The 23,607-nt window shown below is 38.0% G+C and overlaps 1 protein-coding gene across 3 annotated transcripts in view; it reads right to left on the bottom strand.

Moving 5' to 3' along the window:
- Nucleotides 1-1,035: 1,035 nt before the first annotated feature.
- The window catches only part of gpatch2 (G patch domain containing 2), a 305,562-nt gene continuing 282,990 nt past the window's right edge, over nucleotides 1,036-23,607 (bottom strand). For 2 of the 3 annotated variants that reach the window (XM_072580765.1, XM_072580766.1), the window contains exon 8: nucleotides 1,036-4,603. In XM_072580765.1, the coding sequence (XP_072436866.1) occupies nucleotides 4,434-4,603 (170 nt within the window). In that variant the 3' untranslated portion in view covers nucleotides 1,036-4,433. Of the gene's footprint in view, nucleotides 4,604-15,577; nucleotides 15,703-23,607 lie in introns of all 3 variants that reach the window. The other variant, XM_072580767.1, reaches the window with a different exon arrangement.

Here is a 23,607-nt window from a genome sequence, read left to right as displayed (position 1 = left end):
TAAATGGGAGATATGATCAACAGGGAGAGAGTGAAGTTGAAAGGGAGTGCCCTGGGAAGCAGGATGAATCATTTGGGAGGAAGGCAGTGTCCAGGACACAATATAAAGGTAATTGGGAATGAAGTGGCTAGGCAACTGGTGAGTATATTTGGGTGGGACAGACTAGAAGAGAAAGGTTAAGTGTTCAGGAAGGAATAGCCGACTGAACAGGGGTGAAAGCAATCATAAGGGCAAGGTTGCCTGGCACAGCAGGAGATTCCAGCCTGGGCAAAAGAGGAAGGAGACAGCAAAGGGCAGACTTCGAGGCAGCAATAGATTGCTTTCGCAGTCCGAACTTGCAAAATAGGGTCTCAAATGTTACCTTACAAACAGAATAGGCAGCAGGCTAATTAATGCTATGCCATGTAATGCTCACAACCTTGTCAAATTTAAAGATATTTAGAGGTAGAATATCTGCTTTGGCACAATTGGCAATCTGTAAGTAAATTGCACTCAAAATTGCAATAATTCTCAAAATGTGCTCTTTTTGCTCAGGTTTCTATCATGAGCCACCATAATTAGGCACTGTATTAGGACACCTCTTTGCAATGAAACAATATTCCTTTATATATTGTTACAATTGGGTGAGGAGGGTATGACGGCTCCCCTCTTAAAATGGCATTGGAATTTATGCTGTACAATTGTGCAAATATTCAGCCATCTTAGATGTTGACATTTCAAGTCACTGGAGTGCTACTTCTGTATTTTTATTAAGAAAAATGCATTTACTTTTCAATACAGCTTGGCTTTGCAACAATATTTAAGAGCAGTAAACTGGGGCATTTGTATTAATGCAGCTAAAAATATGCTTATCACAAATAAGCATGTTTAATCAGTGTTTAGTCTACCACTTGTCTGTGCGTAATCAGATCTTAAATAACTAAACATGATTTAAAATTATGTACAGAACCATTCAATGGTTACAAAGGGCTCCAGGAATCAATTTTCTATAAATTATCTTTTATTTAATTGAAATCTTTTTCAATATGTCTTTTAGTGATCACATGCCTCAGAAAAAAAACAATGTAGCATTAACATTTCTTAATGGCCCACTAATTGACACAATTGGTGGAAAGGCACCCGTGACTAACTTGGTCTGGGTGTGGGCTTGGTGGGCTAGGTCAGTTTCCACCATGGAGCTCTTTGAGCTAGACCCAAAACTGGTGGAAATTCAATTCACACTGTACACAATTAGTATTTAACTCTCTCTAGCATTTGCTCTGATTTGGTTAATTATGATTGAAATTTCTTAAAATAACAATGTAATTTAATGGAAACTCAAGACCAATGTTTTTACAGTGAGTTAGGAAAATAAATTAAGTAACTAATAGATGTTTAATGAAAAGAGTAGGAATACCAATTTATAAATGGGAATGATCACACAAATGGGAGGTGGGGTATTCTTTTATTTGTTTGTCTGCAAAATGCCAGATGAGAATTATTCCATCTCATTGGTTATTTGTACACTTTCAAATTATTGGGTAAATAATTAAATCTAAGAACAGCTACATTCTCTCAAACATTTCGTGCAGAGAAATAATGCTGATTCTTAACTGTTAAGTGAACATGATCTTCTTATGAAGAAATTTGAGGGTCTACACATCATATTGTAGTAAGCACAAGACATTTCACTAGGTGCACATTGAAAGCAAGAACAAGCACAAAATGCATAAAAAAGACAAATCAGGTTATACGCCATTATTATATCCAATTGAAACTGTTATTGGAATTTGGGGCAATAGTACAATGTGAGAGCAAACACCTAGAACTTCATTCCTGATTTTGATTATTCGATGCCACCACCAGAATTGTCAGACTGAAAAAAAAGAGCTCAAACTGCATGATTACAAGTTTTCTTTCTAATATAATGTTGTTAACAAAACAGGATTTGATTTTAAAGACTTATGCAACATAGGCTGGAAATTTGGCCTGTTGCTTTTTCATTCATAAGATGCTCCAATACTTCAAGAAATGAAAAATAAAATTAGTTATACCATTTCAACAATAGATAACTCTCTTGTTATGGGTAAATTACCTCAATCATCCTTCCAGATAATAGTTATTAACATAATACTGTTTTTTTCATATATTGGTTTTAAGCAGTTTTTGTCAATTCAGATCTATTGCACACCATAATGTCCCAATGTTGTGTCATTTCTTTGCATTAGAACTGCTTGTGATTTACTCCATTACTTCTCACCAAATGCAAAACTACTGCCTCTGGAGCAATAACAATATGCCTATAATTGGGCTCATTTATAACAGAGGGCAGATTTTCTTTTATCGCTCATATCACATGTTTCAGCCCAATGACCCTGTAGCTCTGTTTTTTTTAAGATATGTCATGAAGCAGAGTTGTCCAATTAAGGTGTTTGACACTGATATGCCTGCTCTGTTCTTAAGCTAACACTCTGTGGAATGTAAGATAATAAAAATCACCTTTCAAACAATAACTGCACATTCTAAAGAACATAACACTGGCTTTTCCCTTCTTGGTCCACTGAAGGACTCTCATATTGTTGTCTAATTGTGAATCAGAAAAATGTTAAACCATCAACAGAGTAGTGCAATTTAGATACAAACTGACAGAATTAAGAAACTGAGAAAAACTTCAAAACTAAACTAGCCCAGGAATAAAATGGAAAAAATATTGAAAATTAAAACAAAATTGTCAGTCCCTTTTACCGTAGTTCTTTCAACTGAGTTTAAATTCACTTCTACTTGAGAAATCAAAGAACGAGAACTTCAATTTAATTAACTACTGCATTAAGTAAATTCCAATCCCCACGTAAATTTCTATTTATACTTATGATCTCAGAAATCCCTGCAATTAACTGCATTTTTTTCTGAATCGACTCTCTTTGCTCAGACTGTGTACAGGGGTATTGATCTTACCTTTGTAATCCTTTCACCATTACGCACATTTTATATAGCTTCGCTTGACTTGCAACTGCACAGAATTTATACAAATTGCGATACTGCTAAAAGTATATCAGTTTTGATTGCAGAATATGTTTTTTGGGGCGACATCTGGAGTACCTCTCAGACAGATATTCAGGACATTGACTGTTACATGTTGGTACTTTGGCCTTTGCCATAGAACAAAATAACAAGAAAGCACTACAAAATCTGTGAAAGATTTATAACTCATGATCAAATGTTTAGAACTGTTTTCTGTTTAATTAAACTGAATTTGTTTTTTTAAATTTAATATCAATCACGATATTAAATAAGGTAATTTCTCACAAACTGTAGTACAAATTAATGGGCAGATTAGCTAAATCAAAACATCTAATTTGGGAGAGAATCCAGTAAACAGGTTATATTTCTAAAATGCATGGCACTGTTCAGAAACTGGACTGTGTAAGGATTTTAAAAAGGCTGTTAGCTGACGCGATCTGTGAAGAAATCTAAAACCAGTTCTATTTGCGAGAATTTAGTACGTTAAACTGATTAAAGAACAAGATATAGTCAAGTTCAGTAATCAGCTGTCTGCTGGCTCTCTTTTTCCGGAATAAAATACTCGAATGCTCAGTATAATCACAATAATCACTGTCCAATATGGCAGAGCAACTAGGACCTTACCAAAGTAGGTCATTGTAACACATGGTTTCAATTTGACATGTGTAAAAGTTTTAGCAAGATAGAATGCTCAATAGACAAAATGAAATCTAAAATTCAACTGAACTCGAAATAAACGTTCTGAAGTAAACAGCATATTTAACAATTAAGGCTCTCTTTATTCTTTTTGTCTTGCCAATAAAACCCTTTCATTCCCAATCAGTGTACATACTTTTGTTTGAGTGGAATGAAACACAACATTGAATTTGAAATAAACTTACTTAAACAAAATCAAAAAGGCTTCCAGATATTAAGGAGTCACTAAAATTATTTCTGAACTGCTTAGACAGGTTGCATTTAGTTCGAGTTCTCTTTGGAGCAGTGTTATTGCCATTCAAGACATCTATCTCGATCTTTTCAATACAGCAGTAGCAATATAATGACAAACTTGCAAATCATTCAGAGATATTCATGTTATGGGGATTGGAAGAGTCAGACTACTGCCATATTTCATAAAAAGTTCACATCTGCAGCCTCAGTCAACTTGCAATCACCACCTTTTGGATAGAATGGAATAATGGCTGCTAAAACCCTTGGCCTTGTGTATCAGTGTACAGCAATTAAATTCACTTCCTAATATCTAGAAACCTCCATAACAACTGATACAGTAAATCAGCATTGACAACTACTCAGAAATAAGCAGGTGTGCTGAATTCAAAACACAAATTAAGGATAACTTTTGAAGGACATAATTTTGTGACCACATATACCATTGTCTTCCTGTTCTTTTGAGTTATGGTTGGAGTTCTTTCCATTGAGCTAAGTATTTGCTGTCAGCAAAAGCCAAGTCCGACCCCTTTTGGTCGCCGTAAAGCTCTAATGGGTTCAGCGATCCCTTTGCCGTCTGGTCCGAGGCCAGTGCCTGGAATCCAACCCATGTTTTGCAGCATTTGACTGCCGATGTTGGTTTCTGGGATAGGCTGGGCATTTTCACCAACAACCCCTAGGATTAAGACAGAGACACTTAATCAGTATAGTCATGTGGAAGAGAGCAGAATAATCTGAATTATAGTCTAAAAATATTTAATTTTTAAAAAATTATTTGACAAATTGCTAAAACATTCAATCTTATCACATGATAACCCAATGATATCACACCGAGGTTCACAAAAGGTCAGTGAGGTTTCACACCGTTTAGAAGTTGATTTGGAACTGGTAAGAGATTGCACTGCATGTGAATTAAAAATAATGACATTAGTATCAGTTCTCACACTGTTGACTTCCTAGTCTCAAGTGCAGTCTTCTCTGAAAGAAGAAAAAAGCTTGAAGAATTGCCAATCTACCAGAACATGAAAGATCAAAACAGCAGCATTGAAACAAAGAAAGATTAAAAATACTTGCATTTATATATCATCTTTAACATCCTCATGATGATCCAAAGCAAACTATAGCCAATGAAATGCTTGTAAATTACAGCTATTGTTGTAACATAGACAACAGACATCACCATTATAGAATAAAAGATGGGAGGAACACCGCTGTTAAACCCTACAGGTTTGTCGATAATTAAGTGAACATGGAGTAAATGTAATTATCATCTGGCACTTCAGGAACATTTCACTTTCTCAAAATTAGATAGGTAAAATGCCAAACAATTCCAAATGACTTTGATTTCCAACAAAATGGTAATTAACAGGAGAGATAATAGAAAATATTAAGCAAATTCCTTCTGAACTTGGAATGGCTACAGAAAGTGGCCATTCAATTGGTTGCATCCAAACCAGCTCCCTGCAAAAGCAACCCATCCAGGCTTATTCCTGTCCCCTTCCATGCAGCACTGCAAATTTCTCTTCCCCCACCCAGATTTCCCCTTGCAATCCACAATCAAGTTTGCCTCCACACTATTCCCAAGCAATGACTTCTGGATCCTAAACGCCATGAAAAGTCTCTTCACACGTTGTTGTTGCTTCTTTCACCAAGCGCCATAAATCAATGTCCTCTGGCCCCAATTTACTCCGCTCAGACCCCTCACAATTCTAAACATTCTCAACACATATTTAGTAAAACAAGCCAGGGATTATTCACGTCTACATGATTTAGGGTCATCAAAGGAACCTCTCATGTTGTTACGTTATTTTAAATAACCATCTGCAGACAGTTTTGAATCTGGCATTCAAAAAGTACATTTTATGTATTAAGAAGTAAAAGTTAAAAATTTAGAAGACCAAATTTTAAACAATATCTGCAAGTACAAATAATTTCAATAATAAAACAAAGAACTGCAGATGCTGGAGATCTAACACAAAAACAGAATTTGCTGGTGAAATTTAGCAGGTCTGACAGTACCTGTGGCGAGAAAGCAGAGTTAACATTTGTGTCCAGTGACTTTTCATCAGAACAAGTAATTTCTAACACCCTCGTTTCCTTCCTTCCTACCAAATTGTGCTTATTCACATCCAGCCTCAGTAATGTTCAACAGAATGTGAAATTCCTAAGCAAAATTGGTTGCCAATATCTCCTTTGCTGAGTCTGGATGCTTCATTACTTGAAGTAGTGTCCAATTGACTTTGGTAGTCTGACCAATTGATGAAACTTCTCATCAAAGTAACTTATAACTTACAGTGTGATGCAGATATGAGTTTTGAATCTATGACTATGAGGCTTTGAAGCAGGTAACCCAGCATGTATTTTCCTAAATACTGTATATTAATATCAAAGCATTTCTAAAATTAATTTCTAAGCAGACTGGCAATAAACCTTCAAATAACAAATAGCTTTACAGCACAGTACTGTGGCATAAATATTATAACTGCCAGAATATTGTGACATTTAAGAGAAATATTAACAGCAAAACATCCATTTGAAACATTATATAGTTATGCAATATTTCAATTATATTTTACCAATTTATTTGAAATGCTGAATATCTGCTCAAAATTAAATCAGACCTGTATATATGCATAAAGCAGGCTTGTTAAAAATACACCTATACAGAGCCATTTAGCTATGTCTTCTAGACTACAGTACCACAGTTCATGTTTTTCTCCATCAGACTATAAACTGAATCCCAGATCATAGGTCTACAGCTTCCAGAAGCTAGACATCTGCTTAATCACCTTCTGATGTTATAACAGCTTAATGGACGGATGAAACACAGTTATTACACAATATCCTATCAGACGGAAAATTATTCTAATGGTTTTGTTTTTATCTCTGTCACCGTTACTGCTATGAAAACCTGTTTCAGGTAAGCCTGGATACCTGTCAGTCTATCATCAAATAGGCCATAAGATTTCTGGCAATGTTTTATAAAGATCTGTGACTGCAAGATGAAATGTATTCTGTCAAGGTTTTACATTGAATAAATACAAACTAGCCTTTAACCAAACTGCACCTTTAGGACAACTCTATATATTAAAATGCAGGTAGGGGCTTAGATATCAAATATAAATGACAGACTGTATCGATTTTCATTGAGCATTTCATCATGGATTTCCTTACAAGGTAGAAGAGTAAATTCCCAGAAAATCCATTTGAAAGTATAATACTGGTCATTCAACAAGCACTCTAGTTTCGAGGCAATAGGGGAAAATAAATGTTCATACAAGCGGCACACTAGATCCCTCATCCCCTGCGGTTGAAAAACAAATGAAGTTTGCTTCATCTCTAAAGGCATAGCCATATAAAGTAGATAATAATTGAAACAAAAACATTGATGATCTTCACACATATGCATATCGTACATTCTACTTAATGTAAAATTGGCTGAATTGTTTTTCATTTGTTGGTTTAACAGTCAACATTAATCAATACAAAAGCCCAATCTGAATAATCTCAGATGCCTTTATAGCTGGGATTAATAAAGTACTTTTTCTGTCTTCTGTATCAATCCTAGTTTGTTGGTTTATTTTGCTTCCAGACTTAACTAAATGGTCTTAAAGTGAAGTAACGTTCACTACTGCATGATAATGGAATTTCTTATAATTAGAGGTTTATGAGATATAGATAACTGTGTTTTAATTAAAATGGATGGTCTGGTATTAAGTTATGATGCAATTCATATCAGATTTTCCAAGCATAGATTACACATTAGCAGAAAAGGAAAGCTAAACATTTCCATTTGAAATTACCTATGTGCAGCTTTCAAATGAACAGTGTGTCAGGAGATAGCATTTATCCAGATCAGCATCTGATGACTGAAACAAACAAAAACAGGAGGTTATGATGTCTTTTGAGCAACTGAGCCGCAAATATGGGTTGCCCAGCAGAGATCTTTTCCTTTTTATTCAGGTTAGGGATTTCATCCAGAAGAAGACTACGCTTCTAACTAAGCCCTATAAGCCCGATACAGAGAGTTGTGGCTACGTTCCACAAGCACCCTTTCGGGAGCAGGCACTCTATTGCCTGCTGGGTGGCAGGGCCTGGCAGGATATTAACCGGTTATATGAGGTCTGGGAGCAAGAGCTAGGAGTGCAGATCTCCTCTGAAACATGGGAGAACATATGGGAAAATACTCGAAAGATCTCAATCTGTAACAAGACATGTGCTATGCAGTGAAGTTCTGCACAGGGCTCATCTAGCACCAGATCTTCTGGCGAAGTATAAAAAAGGGGCATCTTCAGTGTGCCCCAAATGTAAAATAAATGTAGGTACTCTTACCCATTGCTTCTGGACATGCCACAGTCTCTGTGTTTATTGAAGTGCTGTGGCGGGAGAGATAGGGAGGGTATTGAGGACTGAAGTCAAGGTAGACCCGATATCTCTCCTCTTAGGTCTACCGAATTTACCATCTTTAGACGGGCATGGGAAGAAACTATTTAATATTTTTGCATACTGTGCACCGAAGAATATTCTGATGAATTGGGTGTCTGAGATCCCGTCGGGCTTGCTGGGATGGCAGAAATTAATTATGGAACACATTCCCTTGGACGTTTTTTACAAACATGGTACACCACACAACAGACCATTTTTATAAAACATGGCAGCCCTACTTGAGTTAGTTGGATATAGACTTGTCAGTTACCTTAGCTAGGGCGTTTGTTCAACCAGGATGGTTAAATTTGTCAAGCCCTGGGCCCTGGAGGGAGTCTGCTGAGTTAATACAGGCATATGTAAAATCCTCCCGTTCCTTTATTCTGTATTTTGTGGTTTTTTTTGGTTTGCTTTTTTTTGGTGTTGCTTTGCACAGTGTTCGGGTTTGTTTTGTATTATAGGGTAGGTTAGTAGTTAGTAGTCAGTAATTGTATTGTAATTTGTTTTTTTTCTTTTTATTATACTGATATTTGTTACTGATTGTATTTTTCAATAATTTTATATGTTTGTAAAGTTAAAAAAAAATTGCTAATAAATATATTTACAAAAAAAAAAACAAAAACAGAATTGCTCAAGAAACTCAGCATGTTTGGCAACACCCCAGTGACCCTTCTTCACTTCTAAAGGGTCGGAGGGCTTGAACTGTTAATTGTTCTCTCTTCACAGATGCTCCCACACCTCCTAAGCTGCTCCAGCAATATCTGTCTTTGTTTGTTTCAGATCTCCAGCATCCACAGATCTTTATTTTATATCACCCAAAGATTAACACGGTCTATTTCAAGACGACCTACAGCCATCTCTTCCAGATGGCCGTTCTTTGCCTGTGTCTGTGAAAGCATTTGTTTATACCATCTGTTTATTTCAGGCTTCATTTGAGAACATATAACTGTGCATGTATCACCTGAGTGAACTTGCAATCAATGGTAGAACTGAATAGATCATGGATATCCTTTCCATCAAGATGCACAATTATGGATAGCTTTGGCCAGTGGGAAATGGGATTTTGTTGCAAGTGCAGAGGTCTACTAAGTACAGGCAGACACTGACATAGAAAGAGTGATGGTCATTCAAGCCTCTTTTGCCATCAAATCAAGGTTGTGGCTGATCTATACCTCAATGCCATTTACCACCTTTAATCCATATACCTTGATAAGCTTACCTTGTAAAACCATATATCTCAATGTGGGAAATTTAAAAGGATCCAGCAAAGCTAGTCTTTTGTTGGAAAGAGTCCAAATTTCAATTATGTTTTCGCTTCTCAATTTCAGTCTTAAATGGCTAATCTCTAATTTTAAGACAATGCCTTCATCAGGGGGAACAGTTTCTCTGAGCCTGCCCAAACAATCCATTTATCATTGTATGATGTGGAGGTGCTGGTGCCGTAGTAGGGTGGACAAAGTCAGATGTCACACAACACCAGGTTATAGTCCAACAGGTCTATTTGAAATCACAAGCTTTTGGAGCTTAGCAATTCAGCTGAAGGGACTACGCTCCAAAAGCTTGCTATTTCAAATAAACCTATCGGACAATAACCTGGTGTCCTGTGACTTCTGACTTTATCATTGTAAATACCTTGATTTGATAAATTCCCAACTGTCTAAACTTGAGAATAAAATTTATTGAATAAATTAATTATCTGGTAACAGAACTTGAATATTGCTGAACATAGAACGAGGAGCAGGACAAGGCAATTCAGCCCCTTGAGCCTGCTCCACTACTCAATACAATCCTGGCTGATCTCATCACACTCTCAACTCCACTTTTCTGCCTACTCCCAATAGCCCTTATCCCATTACTAATTAAAAATCTATCCCCTCTTTAAAGTTATTCACTGACTTGGCATCCAACACACTCTGGAATTTCACAGATTCACGACCATTTGAGAGAAGTAATTCCTCTCCATTTCTGTTTTAAATCTGCCACTTGCAGCCTAATACTATACTTCTCATTTTACACTGATCCACAAAGGGAAACATCCTTGTTAGAGAGGAATTTTAAGAAGAGTCTGAGTCCCGTGTTCAGTAGCACAAATCAATCTTTATTCAAAGTTTCTTACCACACAGTATAGGAGAGGGCTCTAGGATACTCCATCTTTCCAATAAAGTACAAGATATTTATATATTCCACATTACAACATTTACATGCAACATTGATATCAGCTCTTGCCACCAGATGATTGCCAGCAGCATCATACTAAGAGGATGATGTTTGTTATCTTCTGGAGCTGTGATTATTTTCCTGAGATCAAAATGGCTAAGTAATGTTTTATAATTGTCCCTCTATCAATGTTGTTTTCCAGTGCCCTTTCATGAGGTTATGTTTATACCCTTCATTATATATCAATCGTCATATATACTCTGGTCCTTGGTGTTTACACTATTTGTCCTTCAGCATCCTGCTGATGGGATAGAGAATTCTCTCCACTATCTACAGCCATTTGTCTCAAAGAATTTAGCTAAATTCCCTCAGGTTAATTTTCTTTTTAGTCTCTCTTATCCATTTGGATAAAGAACTGGCTTGAAGGTAGGATTCAGAGGTGGTGGAGGGTTGCTTTTCAGGCTGGAGGCCTGTGAGCAGCACTGTGCCGTAAGGATGGATGCTGGGATCCACTGCTTTTTGTCATTTATATAAATGATTTAGATGTGAACAATGGAGGATGGTTACAAATTTGCAGATTACACCAAAATTGGTGCTGTTGTGGACAACAAAGAAGGTTACCTCAAAGTAAGATCGGACCTTGATTGGATGGGCTGAGGGGTGGCAAATGGAGTTTAACTTAGATAAATATGAGATGTTTGCATTTTGGAAAGACAAATCAGGGCAGGACTTACACATATAATGGTAAAATACTCAGTATTGTTGCTGAACAAGGAGACTTGGAGTGCAGGTTCATAGTTTATTGCAAGTGGAGTCGCAGGTAGACAGGATAGAGAAAAAGGCATTTGATATGCTTGCCTTTATGAGCCACTGCATGAGTATGAGAGTTGGGAGGTCATGTTGTGGTTGTACAGGCCACCTTTGGAATACTGTACACAAGTTTGGTCTTCCTACTAATAGGAAGAATGTTGTGAAACTTTGAAGGGTTGGAGAATTTGAGCTATAGGAGAGGCTGAATAGGCTGGGGCTGTTTTCCCTGAAGCACCAAAAGGCTGAGGGCCGATCTTATAGAGATTTATAAAAGCATGAGGCACATGGATATGGTGAATTGCAATGGTCCTTTCCCGGAGTTGGTGGAGTCCAGAACTGGAGGGCAGAGGTTTAAGGTAAGAGGGGAAAGATTTAAAAGGGACAACCTTTTCACACAGAAGGTAGTGTGTGTATGGAATGAGCTGCCAGAGGAAGTGGTGGAGACTGTAGATTACAACATTTGAAATGAATAGAAAGGGTTTAGCGGGATATGGGCCAAACAGTACTAGATTAATTTAGGATATCTGGTTGACATGGATGAGTTGGACCAGAGGGTCTGTTTCCATGTTGTACATATCTATGACTCTGTTATAATTTCAGTATATTTACATGTATAATATGTAATAACAATTCCTTACAAAGCTTTTGATAATAGTGGAATCAGATTTTTCCTTCCACATTTTACCAAATATTAAGTTTTCTATTTCCCACTAAGATTTCTACGAGGCACTTCATTATCTTATCTGGTTACCATGAGCATGAAGGTGATGATTCTGACTGTGGAAACTGCTGCCTCAACTAACAATTCTCTTCAGCCATCAGCAACTCCAACAATCCTCTCTTCATCTACTTTGTCAATCCCCTTTTGCAGCTTATATATCTCAGCACAATTTCCCTTTATCATTTTAAACTTTGGGGAGTATAGACCTAAATTGCTCAATCTTTCCTTGTTAACAGTTTTACTTTGTGTTCCATGCGAAATGCAAGAATGAAATATTCCAAACCATCAGGGAGCGAGAATGGTGGTTGGGGCTGGTATAGACTTTGCAAATAAAACCTGGTTGAGTACAATCTGTATTGTACCTCTTATTAACAAATGAAGGAATATACCCAAAACAAAATTGTTGTTGTTAGGTATGATTCCACAATCAAACAGTGCTTGCAAAGTGTGTTAACAGCTGCGCTACAACCAATTTAAAATTACCAGTCATGCTCACAATGTTACAATAGAGATTGGAGTAGTGCACTCTCCCTCTCTAGTCCTAGTACTGGTCAAAACTACCCAGTTACCAAAATAACAAACTGTATACATCCCTTATGTTAGGTGCAGAATAAAAAAAATCCATCAACCCAGTTCCTTTAACCAACAACAAACTTATTGATTTATTATAAAGCAAAACCAATTTTGATAAGATGCAAGTCTGGTTAACACATACAGTTTGAGAATCTACATATTTTCTCTCAAAATAACAGAACAAAAATAAATATACATCAAATGGGGAAAAAAAATTCTCTGCAAAGACAGATTTCTTAGAAAACAATACTTTGACAAATAATTATTAGTTCCCAAAGGAGAAAAGGAGAATTTACAAAATATTCAAGATAACTTTTAATATGTATCCTCTCAAACAGTATTACTAAATACAGGCAGTTGTCTCTGGGACCTTTGCAGACACAGTTCACTCAGAAATTGTCAAAAAGAAACTCCTTCAGATGCTTAGCGGGAGAACAGTTTCATCAGGATTTTAATTATCACACTGAATTCATAACAAGGGCTTCATAAAAATGCCGAGGCTGAGCTGGGTAGCTTTGTTCTCTCAGTAGGTTGTTTGCCATTGCTCATGTAATTACAGAAGAAGGAAAAATTCCTGTAGCCTTTTCCTGCAACACCCCTATCTCCTTGGCCTTTCTGTGACTATTGGAGAAGCTTCTACCAAACCATTCCCCAGGAGTAGCGTAACTCTATCAATAGGCAAATTGTGGACATCTCCTATAGTTGCTGTCCCAGATATCAGATAACACTCAACTGCATCCGATACAACAGTGCAATATCATTATCATTCACTAAAACTTTGGCCTTCAAAGTAATTTCTGCTAGTAAAGTTATGCCTTTTCCCAGCAACAGAGTTACCCAGTATCCCTAAGGCTAATTATAGGTTTGCCTGCCTCATAATGGATAAGGAGTTGCTCTTCCTATTACCAAGAATTCCCTGTCAATCTCAGGTATCTTGTTTACCTCATCCATATTGACAGTGATGTTTGTACTTGGCCTTACAGGCACAAACCAAAAGGCAACGTGGGCTATTGTACGCTTTGCTGAGATACTTTTATCTGCATTGATATTGTGTAGTGATAAGTTCCATGGATATACTCCACAACAACGTGCAGGAAGATGTTCCACTTTGCGACAATGGAAACAGTTAAAGTTTTATACATTTCTTCTACCCTTAGCAACTTCCTTTCTGGCCTGAGGCGGCGATCCTGGGGCACTTCCACCTGTCCGTTCTCTTCACTACCTATTTGTCTTTCTTTCACCCTCCACACCTTCTAACATTCTTGAGTTTGCGGGGGTGACAGAAAGAGACCTTGGATTTGTAGACAAAATTGTGATCATTAGCCATCGTAGCTGCCTATACTGATGTTGAAACTTTTCAGTTCCCTATGTGGGTATTTACAAAAGGAGAGTGGATTTTAAAATTATTCCAAGAGAATTATTAAGTGCCTTTCTTTTCCTTTAAAGCCCTAAGTTATCTTGCTTTATTCTCATAAAATCTATACAAGTCTGCCTGACTATTTCTGAAGGTTCTGAAATTTCTGCCTGAGAGTCTCACGGACCAAACTGTAAGCACTAGAAGTATTTTTTTTTCCCCACCTTATAGACTATTGGGGCAGCCTCGGACTGCAAATTAGCACTGCTGGTAAGCCTACTTTGCATGAGTCATATCCATTTTCCTTTTAGGCACTTTATGAGTTTACTGACCTTTTCAAAATATGTTTTTTTTTAAACAGGCCTCTATATCCCTTTCAGCAAACTTTGGAAGGCTTTCAAAAATTTAAATAGTTCACCAATGGGTTTTGGGTTGGACTCAGATCCTTCCTACCAGAAGACTCCTAGGATCTAGAGACATCCTTTTCCTTCTGTTGTAACTTTTTAAGCTTGTATTCATTTACACACTATTTCTCCTTTCGCACTCTTCCTCCCTCCCTGTGGTTTTTACGTCTAACTTTATAAATAAGTTTTTCATTTTTTCATTTCCTCTCTCTGAAGTGCTTTTAAGATCAGGTGTTCTTCTCATTATCAATTGTTTTTCTTGTTCAATTTTAATAATTTTTCTCGTTTAAGCTTATTCGTTTGCAACTGAGTTCCAGCCAATTCCACTGAATTACTTCTGGATTGCATCCTTTATTTCCAAGTTGAAATGTGCTATTACCTCAATTACATCTGCTTTCTTTGCCCCTAGTTCTAAATTAAACTATAACTTTTCTGCCAATGCTATGAGCCCAATCTTGGTTTGCTGTCACTTAGGGAAAAAGCATCCGTCCCCAGAAAGTCTTAGTTAAGTGATAGATCCAGTTTGGTTCTATACGTTTTGGTTTCATAAGCATCACCCTAATGCACAGGAAACCTGACATCCTTTCTTTTATCCAGTTCAGTCATTACTACTATTCTTCCAAATACACATTTCCGACTTTGAACTATTCTGGATGAGTTCCCACTTGTGTATTATGACCAAGGTTGCTGAGTGCACTGCCTCTCTCTTTCTCTAGCCTACTACTCTACCAGTCAAAATATATATTGAAATGATTTACACAGTCACTGATATGATGAAATATACACTTACTCTGTATTAGATCTGGAATTTAAAAATCTATCAACCCAGTTCTTTTAACTGATAGCAAAATTATTGGTTATAAAACAAGATTTAGTTAGTAAATATGTACAGCTAGTTAGCACACAGTTTAAAATATGAAAATATAAATATTTACCTCTCTAACTAACACAACACACATCTGTACATAGGCACATACAAGAGGTAGAGGGAAAAAAAAGATTTTCCCCATAGAAATTGAGTCTGGAGAAATAATACTTTGGTAAATAATTGTTAGCTTTTGATGGAAAAATGAAGTATGAAATGTTTAAAATAGTTTTTGGTTAGCATACTGGCATACAAATAGACAGTTATCACCAACACTGGTAGTTATCTCTGAGACTTTTGCAGATTCAGTTCACTTAAGAGTTGTCAAGAAGAACTCTTACCAGGTGTTTTTTCAGTAGAATAAATTAATCAGGATTTTAATCCTCACATTGAACTCTCAAGGGTTTCTCAGAAAGGCAGGGGTTGAGCTGGGTAGCTGTTTTTCTCTCAAGAGGATGTGACCCAACTGAAATTCAAATCATTTCCAAAACAATGTTACATACTCAAGGCAGGTAATTTCCAGTAATACCAGAACTAACTAAAGATATGACTTCTAGTAAATCGAGGAGCTCCAAGCTGTTTGGCCAGCTCAAACCATGTAATTTCAAATAAGTGGTTTTGAAAAAGAAATCTCACTGTCCTTTCCATGATTGTTTAAAACAAAACACTACATTCAGGTTTGTAATTGCATACAGTCCACAATTTTTAAACAAGTCCTCAAAAATAAGAATTGATGAAAAGTCTTTATAATAGTATTGTTATTCATATATACTTGCTAAAATTGAGGTAGGTTTTGATGCAGGAAGCTGCTGATAAAAGGGATACATTCAAGCTTTGCACCTTTTTTGAATTGCGTAGGAGTTTGGGAAGCTTATAGTTCCCTATTGTTTACTCTATGACAATGCCTCAGCCAATCAGTCACCTTACCTGTCGATCAGTAATCCTTTCCCTGTTTATGATTGTTTGAGAGTTGACGTCCTTTTATTTGTAGGCTCGATGGGCTGAATGGCCTCTTTCTGCACAATAGGGATTCTATAATTACATCTCTCCTCAGGATTACAGCTCAAAGCAGTTCTGCAGAGGGGGTCTGACCAAGGCTATATACAATTAAAGAATTACTTCCTCATGTTTGGCCATCAAAATTATTTGGGCTAATTCTGAAACCTTGGGTAATCAGCTAGATTGGCTCACCTAGTAGTTGGCAAAACTTATCTAAAATCATCCAGTGGGTTCCTCTTTTGTAGTTTGTGATGCCTTTCCAAAAATTACCAGTCACAAAGAACTTCAACTATTTTAGTTATTTAGGTAACATGAAAAAAGATGCAGAAGCGGATTATTTGGCCCCTTGAGAGAGCACAGCAGTTCACTAAATCATGAGCTAACTCCACCTTCTCGTGGATGAAAGAATTTAGGACAGGGTGATAACTAACATCATAAATTGCGATTTAACATTGCTACTGATTTTTGATCAGCTTTGGAAGCTGTGGAGAATAGTTTAATCTACTTTACATTAAGATATATAGATTATATACATATTTGCAAAGCAGTACATAATTTTCAATTTCAGTTAATTTGAGATAAGGTTATTTTTTGCCCCATGGTACTCTAGTAGTAAGCTCAGTATTAAAGAAAAAACAGTGAGGATAATTGAGTATAATTAAGATAAAAAATTATAATACATTTATATATAAACACACAAAAAAAGAAATACTGGCATTCAAATGCACCATTCATTGTGCCTTTCACTCTTTCATGATCTTGGAAATATCAAAGCATGTCACAGATAGGGAAACTGTAATTCAGGGAAAATGGTATTTGTGCAAGAATGGTTACACAAATAGTAGTATGATAAATGACCAGATAATGTATTGTGTTGTATCATGTGAGGAATAAGTATTGACCTCTGATCACTAGCAGAACTTCTCTACTCATCTTCCAATGACGGTGTTGAGATCTTTTACACCCACTTGAGAGGGGAGAGTAGCTTTTTAGTTGTCACTTCTACCATATACAACTGATAGAGTAAAAATGAGACAGCGTTCCTCCAAGACCGAGGGTGCTACATGGACAGCACAAACTAAACAATTATACATGGCATGAAGTGCAAAACACGCAAGTTACAGCGTAACAGAATAATGATAAGTAATAGACATTTTTCTAGCAGCAATACAAAAGAATTTCAGATGGGAAATAGTCCGATTATACTGTGTTTAAGGAGCCCGATGGCTTGGGGGAAGAAACTGCTGCACTCCATACTATATACTCCAGTATCTTCTGCCAGATGGAAGGAGGGAAAAGAGTTTGAGTGAGGGGTGTGTGGGATCTTCCACAATGCCCTTAGCCTTTCGGATGCAACGTGAGGTGTGAATGTCAGAAATGGAGGGACCCCGATGATCTTCCGAGTCAGTCCTCACTATCCATTGTAGGGTCTAACGATCAGAGATGGTGCAAATCCCGAACCAGGCAGTGATGCAGCTGCTCAGGGTACTCTCAATGACCCCGCTGTAGAATCTGGTGAGGATGGGGGTGGGGGGGGGGGGGGGAGGAAGGTGGGCTTTCCTCAGCCTGCGCAGAAAGTAGAGATGCTGCTGGGTTTTCTTGGCTACGGAGCTGCTGTTAAGGCACCAGGTGAGATCCTCTGCCAGATGGACACCAAGAAATTTGGTGCTCTTCACGATCTCCACGGGGGGAGCTGTCAATGTCCAGTGGAGAGTGGTCTTTCCATGCCCTCCTGAAGTCAACAACCAACTACCAAGTCTTTTGGCTTGTCCACGTGGAGACACAGGTTGTTGGCTCGGCATCAATCAGTTAACTGCTGCACCTCCTCATTGTTTGCTGGCTTGTCAGTTGTGCTGATGAGACCCACCACAGTTGTTTTAACAGTGAACTTGATGATGTGATTTGACCTGTGCATCGCTGCACTGTTGTGTGTCAGCAAGGTGAATAGCACTGAACTGGGGGGCCCCTTGCTCAGTGTGATGGTGTTCAAGATGCTGTTCCCGATCCAGACAGACTGAGGTGTCCCAGTCAGTAAGTCTAGGGTTCAGTTACAGAGGAAGGTAGATAGGACCTCAGCTTGACACTACTCCCAAAAAATGGCATCTTTGACAGTGCAGTGTTGCCACAGTCCTGCCCCCTATAAGTGCTGGATTAAATTGGGGGCTTGAATCTCTGCAGTAGTGGAGACTCAAGCCAGGACTATCTAAATCCAAGTTGGGAGACAGAATGCTAATTTCTGTGCAGCTAATCAATTAAATAATTACAAACTAAAATAATCAAATCAATATGGGTTTTCTTCTTCTATTCCAAAATACTTCAGCCAAATAATGCTTAGAATTCTTCTAAATAGATTAGAATTCCTCAACATTCATGAGCATAGTCCCATCAAATAACTGGAGAGAATCACGGAGATCTGAGATGATGTGACAGATCAATTATTTTGGTGAGAGAGGAGCCTGTAAGATTTACTTAGTCATTAAAAGAATCATTCCATAAAACAAAAAATCCACTTAATATTAGTGTCAGAAACCGTGAGGAAAAGAAGATAGGATCTGTGTGCGTGGTGAATAAGCTACATTTGCAACAACCTCTCTAATTCCACAAAGGAAACTTCATACCACAAAATTGGGCTCTATACACCCAGAGTTTCAATGCCAATGGTGCTTTTCAAAGTAGAATCTGGACAATACACTTCTGCTGCCATGTACGCAGACAGCCATCTTGCTGAGAACATAGCATGGCAGATAGGAATGTGTGACAGAAGGATGCAGAATAGGGATGTTAATCATACCCACTTAGCCAATAAAACCAAATGTCAACAGCACTTTTTTTTAGCTCATTGTTCCAGCTGTTAAAAACAGACATCTGAACATTTGAGCAACAATAATAAATGAGCAGTTTAGCCCACCTGACTCTCATTGAGATCGTGGAACTGTCTGGTGGTTTGAAGGGGTTATTCAAAGTTGCTGAAGTCAACATTGCACATGGAGAAATCCATAGCTGTGAGTGGAAGTGTTCTGATCAGATCATTTGCTCCCAATCATGGGCGTTTTAGAAGCAAAAGCCTTTGGAGTACAAAATGAAGATGATGAAGCAGCAGCAGAAAAGATAACAGGCTGTTTATAAAGCAGACCACTGTGCTCATCGCGCCTCTGCACAGTACCAGTATCTGAATGAGAAGTGCAAGCATGAGTCAGAGTGCGGCATTTCTTCTTGAATATGTAGCATTTCTGGGTATTTCAAAGATTAAAAGCATAAGTTTGCATTAAGATGAGGAAAGCAGGGGGAAACAAGAAGAGAATGTTCACACCATTTGAAGCTTGTATATGACAGGATATAATGAACTGGGGAGGTGTGGGAAGTTATCTAGGATCGGACTTTATAAAGGTTTATAAAATTATGATAGGTGTGGATAGGGTGAATAGTCAAAATCTTTCCCCCAGGGTAGTGGAGTCTAAAACTAGTGGGAAAAAAGTTTAAGGTGAGAGGGGAAAGATTCAAAAGGAACCTAAGGGGAAACCTTTTTTACGCAGAGGGTGGTGTGTGTATGGAATGAACTGCCAGAGGAGTTGGTGGAGGCTGGTAAAATTACAACACTTTAAAGACCTCTGGATGGGTATATGAACAGGAAGGGTTGGAGGGATATGGTCCAATGCTGGCAAATGGGACCAGATTTATTTAGGATACCTATTCGGCATGGACAAGCTGGACCAAAGGATCTGTTACTTGTGCTGTACATCACTATGACTATGACTCTATGGGACATATGGTTAATCTCTACGATTTTACCTCTGACATTGACCACAATCTCAGTAAAATTTTCACCATGAGATTAAAACCTGCAATCATGCCTGTTCCCCTGTTGGTCAGATGCTGTTATCTCTGAATATGGCCATCTCATCTTGTGAGAGGGGGAGTGTCATAGCAAGTACAGCCTGCAATTTGAATAACTAGAAGAGCAAGTGATGAATAGAGGGATACATGGGGCCAGTGGTTAGGATATAGTAAGTAAAGGTGCACCTACTAATCTTGATTACTCCAGTAAGGTAATCAAACAATTTTGTGGCACTGTACGCATATTCTTAGAGTTGGACCGTCATTGGACCCCAATACTTATTTGCTCTCCTTGTCTTCATAATGCCTGTCGAGAGGGCCTTTTTGCCTCCTGACAGATGAGGAGCTTTCTCCTTCAACACCAGAACTTTTAATGCTATAAAAAGAATCTAAGGGCTTCCTTTAATGCCTATTGTACCATTTACACTTTGCTTTCTGTTCAAAGACATTTTTAAGTTTCTGTTCTGGCAGCTTCTCTAGACAACATGCACCTCTCTCTTCAGATGTTTGGGCTGCTTTTAAGATGTGCAAGCCAGTTTAAGTGGTGCTAGCATTGTAGGATGTTGGGGTCCAATGCTGTGTTGTACCCCAGATGCCACAGTAGGGCACGAAGGGGAAAAGACAGAATAATTTCTGAAAGGGGAGGGAAGTTGGTCAGCACTCATTGTACAGGTGGGAGCCAATGGCATAGGAAAGTGAGATGTGGAGGCTTAGAAGGAACAGATAATTACAGTACAAGGCATTAACAGTCTCAGATTCACTTTCACTAACATCTATTGGGCAAGTTACAGAGGTAAAGATCAGGAAATGACAGGTTCAAATTCTTCAAACTGCGGTGAGTTCTGGTAAAGGGGGAACGTCTGCAGATGGATACACTTTATCCATACTGAACTGATATGAAGGTCCTTGTAAATGCGGTGAATGGAGTTGTAGGGGAACATAGAAACTAACAAAAGCTAGTTTAAGAATAGGTAGAATAAAAAAGAAAAATACATCTGTTATGAAGTCCCATAACGAAGGGAAAGTAGGAATGGGACATGGAGAAAGATAGAGAAGGACTAAAGTATAGAAAGGAAAAAACATATACACATAAATTTAAATGGATCTGAGTGTTGCTTTTGTACATTAATTACTCAAAAATAAAGCTGGGAGCTACAGGCATTTGTCAGAATGGAGGAGCACAATGTTATAAATTTAATGGATTTCAGGCTTCAGTAATGTTATGATCCTAAATACCCCTGGTTATAAAAACAGATGCAAAGAATATTGCAGTAATGGTTTTATTAATTAAAGACTCAATTACAGACACAAAAAATAACATGTTTTAGGTTTCATAAATGGCACTGAGGTAAGTGACCAGATAATACTTTTTAGTTTTGTTGTCCCAGGGTAAATACTGATCAGAATATCAGAGTCACTGCAACCCACCCTGGCTTTTCTTTTAATGTTATGGAATCGGTTACATTTACCTGAGATGGCTGGTGAAATCTTGGGTTAAAATCTCAACAGAAAGATTGCATTTCCAACAGTGCAGAACTCAGTTCTGACTCAGTGGCAACAGTGTTAGCACTGATCCGAGACTGACATCGGAGATGATTTAAGGTTTGCATTATCTGTTGTAATGGATCTCTTTCACAATTCATTATACCATATTTTTATGCCATACAAATCCCCATTCGACCTAGAGCATTTCCAGCACCAGGTGGTAAGATCTACTTTAAACAATCTCATAAGGAATTGTGTGCTGAGTAACACAGCAAAAAGAATGTATCACTTTCATGAGTAGTTTAACTTTTATGGTCTAAACTATTCACTTTTATGATAAAAATAGGTAGCAAGTGAAACATTCATGCAAAGACTCAGAATGGCTCTTGCCACCTGTCCAAAAAGTATGAATTAATATTGCTGACAAATTGGGCCACTTTTGCTCTTTCCTAACAGAATAGCTGTACCTTATTAATGTTAAGAATTTTAATGATAAATGATGTTGTTAGAAGTTCATATTTCTGCAGTTGATATTGTCTAAACCACTAGGTTCTTGTGTATTATGGGACTTCCAAGGAATTTCTGATATATTAAAATTATAGTACAACATTGGATATATCCTATTACAGGGTAGGGTGACCAACTAAGTACTTTAAAATGCAGCACAAAAGTGTGAAATTTGCTCATATAGTGTAGGTTGAACCCAATGGGTGAAAATAGATTCAATGCAGTCTTAAATCAAAGACTAGGAGAAAGTGAGTATTGCAGATGCTGGAGACCAGAGTCGAAGAGTGTGGAGCTGGGAAAGCACACCCGGTCAGGCAGCATCCGAGGAGCAGGAAAGTCGACATTTCGAGTATAAGCTTTTCCTGATAAAGTGCTTATACTCAAAACTCTCCTGTTCCTCGGATGCTGCCTGACCGGCCGTGCTTTTCCAGCAGCATACTGTTTGACTTAAATCAAAGACTGTCTTTCTTTTGCAAAACAATGCAAATGCAATTTAACTGTAACAATTGGTGAAAACATTGGCTTCAAGTTGGGAATAGCTATCCCTAATGGCAGAATCTTCCCAGTACCTGCATAATATGGACTATGGTGAGAAATGTGGGAAAATCAGATGAGATATCCATTGACACCCTTCTTGATGTTGAGACCAAGATATCGCAATTTCCAACCAACTGTTGGACATTGAGGCAAGATTCTCACTAGTGAGTGGCGAGAGGTCAATTAGCAGGGAATATCGATCATTAGCTCCCTCAACATTACTTCATCTTTATTAATATGCAGTCTTCCATTCTACTACTTGCTGGATGGAAACTCAATGCAGAAAATTCCCCACAAGAAAATCAGTGTGATATCTGGTGACTCCTGTTTCTTTCTCTGACCTCCACCTTGGGCACCCAGCATCAGACTGATAGATCTAACCACAGCAGGGGCTATCGATACTATTGTTGCGAAGCAATGAAGGCACAGAGAACTGAAGAAGGGACAGATGCGCCTGCAAGCCTGGGACCAGTAGCAACCTCCAGTAAATGCTGAACAGCCTCTACATGAAAAGGTCACAGTTGAAATTTGCTCCAGGATGTGCAGGAGGTACAGGATGGCCAGAGATTGTCATCCTCAATGCCATTTTCTCCATATGAGCGAGGTAGTGTTAGCAAGGACAGAAGATCTATGGGACACTGTCATAAGACCAGTTGCTGAAATGGGTAGCAGGTGAAACATTCATGCATAGACTCAGAATGGCTCTTGCCACCTGTCCAAAAAGTATGAATTAATATTGCTGACAAATTGGGCCACTTTTGCTCTGTGAGCTGAAGGAGCGTCTGGTCATTCTATCCCTGTTGCTGTCAAGGTGATAGGGGCTTTGAACTTTTACATAACTGGATCCCTCTAAGGAAAGGTAAGAAAAGTAACCTGTGTGGCCTGATGCTTAAACAGCAATAGGTGTAAAAGTATGCACGTGCAATGAAATATCAGCCATTCCATTTATGTGCTATGGGAAATGTTGGTCTGTAGATGCTTGTCCCACACTTTGCACAATGAAGTATGC

The sequence above is a fragment of the Chiloscyllium punctatum genome, chromosome 11 (assembly GCF_047496795.1).
Source record: "Chiloscyllium punctatum isolate Juve2018m chromosome 11, sChiPun1.3, whole genome shotgun sequence".
Lineage (NCBI taxonomy): Eukaryota > Metazoa > Chordata > Chondrichthyes > Orectolobiformes > Hemiscylliidae > Chiloscyllium > Chiloscyllium punctatum.
The sequence above is the reverse complement of the archived record's forward strand: the minus strand, read 5'-3'. Positions and strand labels throughout refer to the sequence as shown.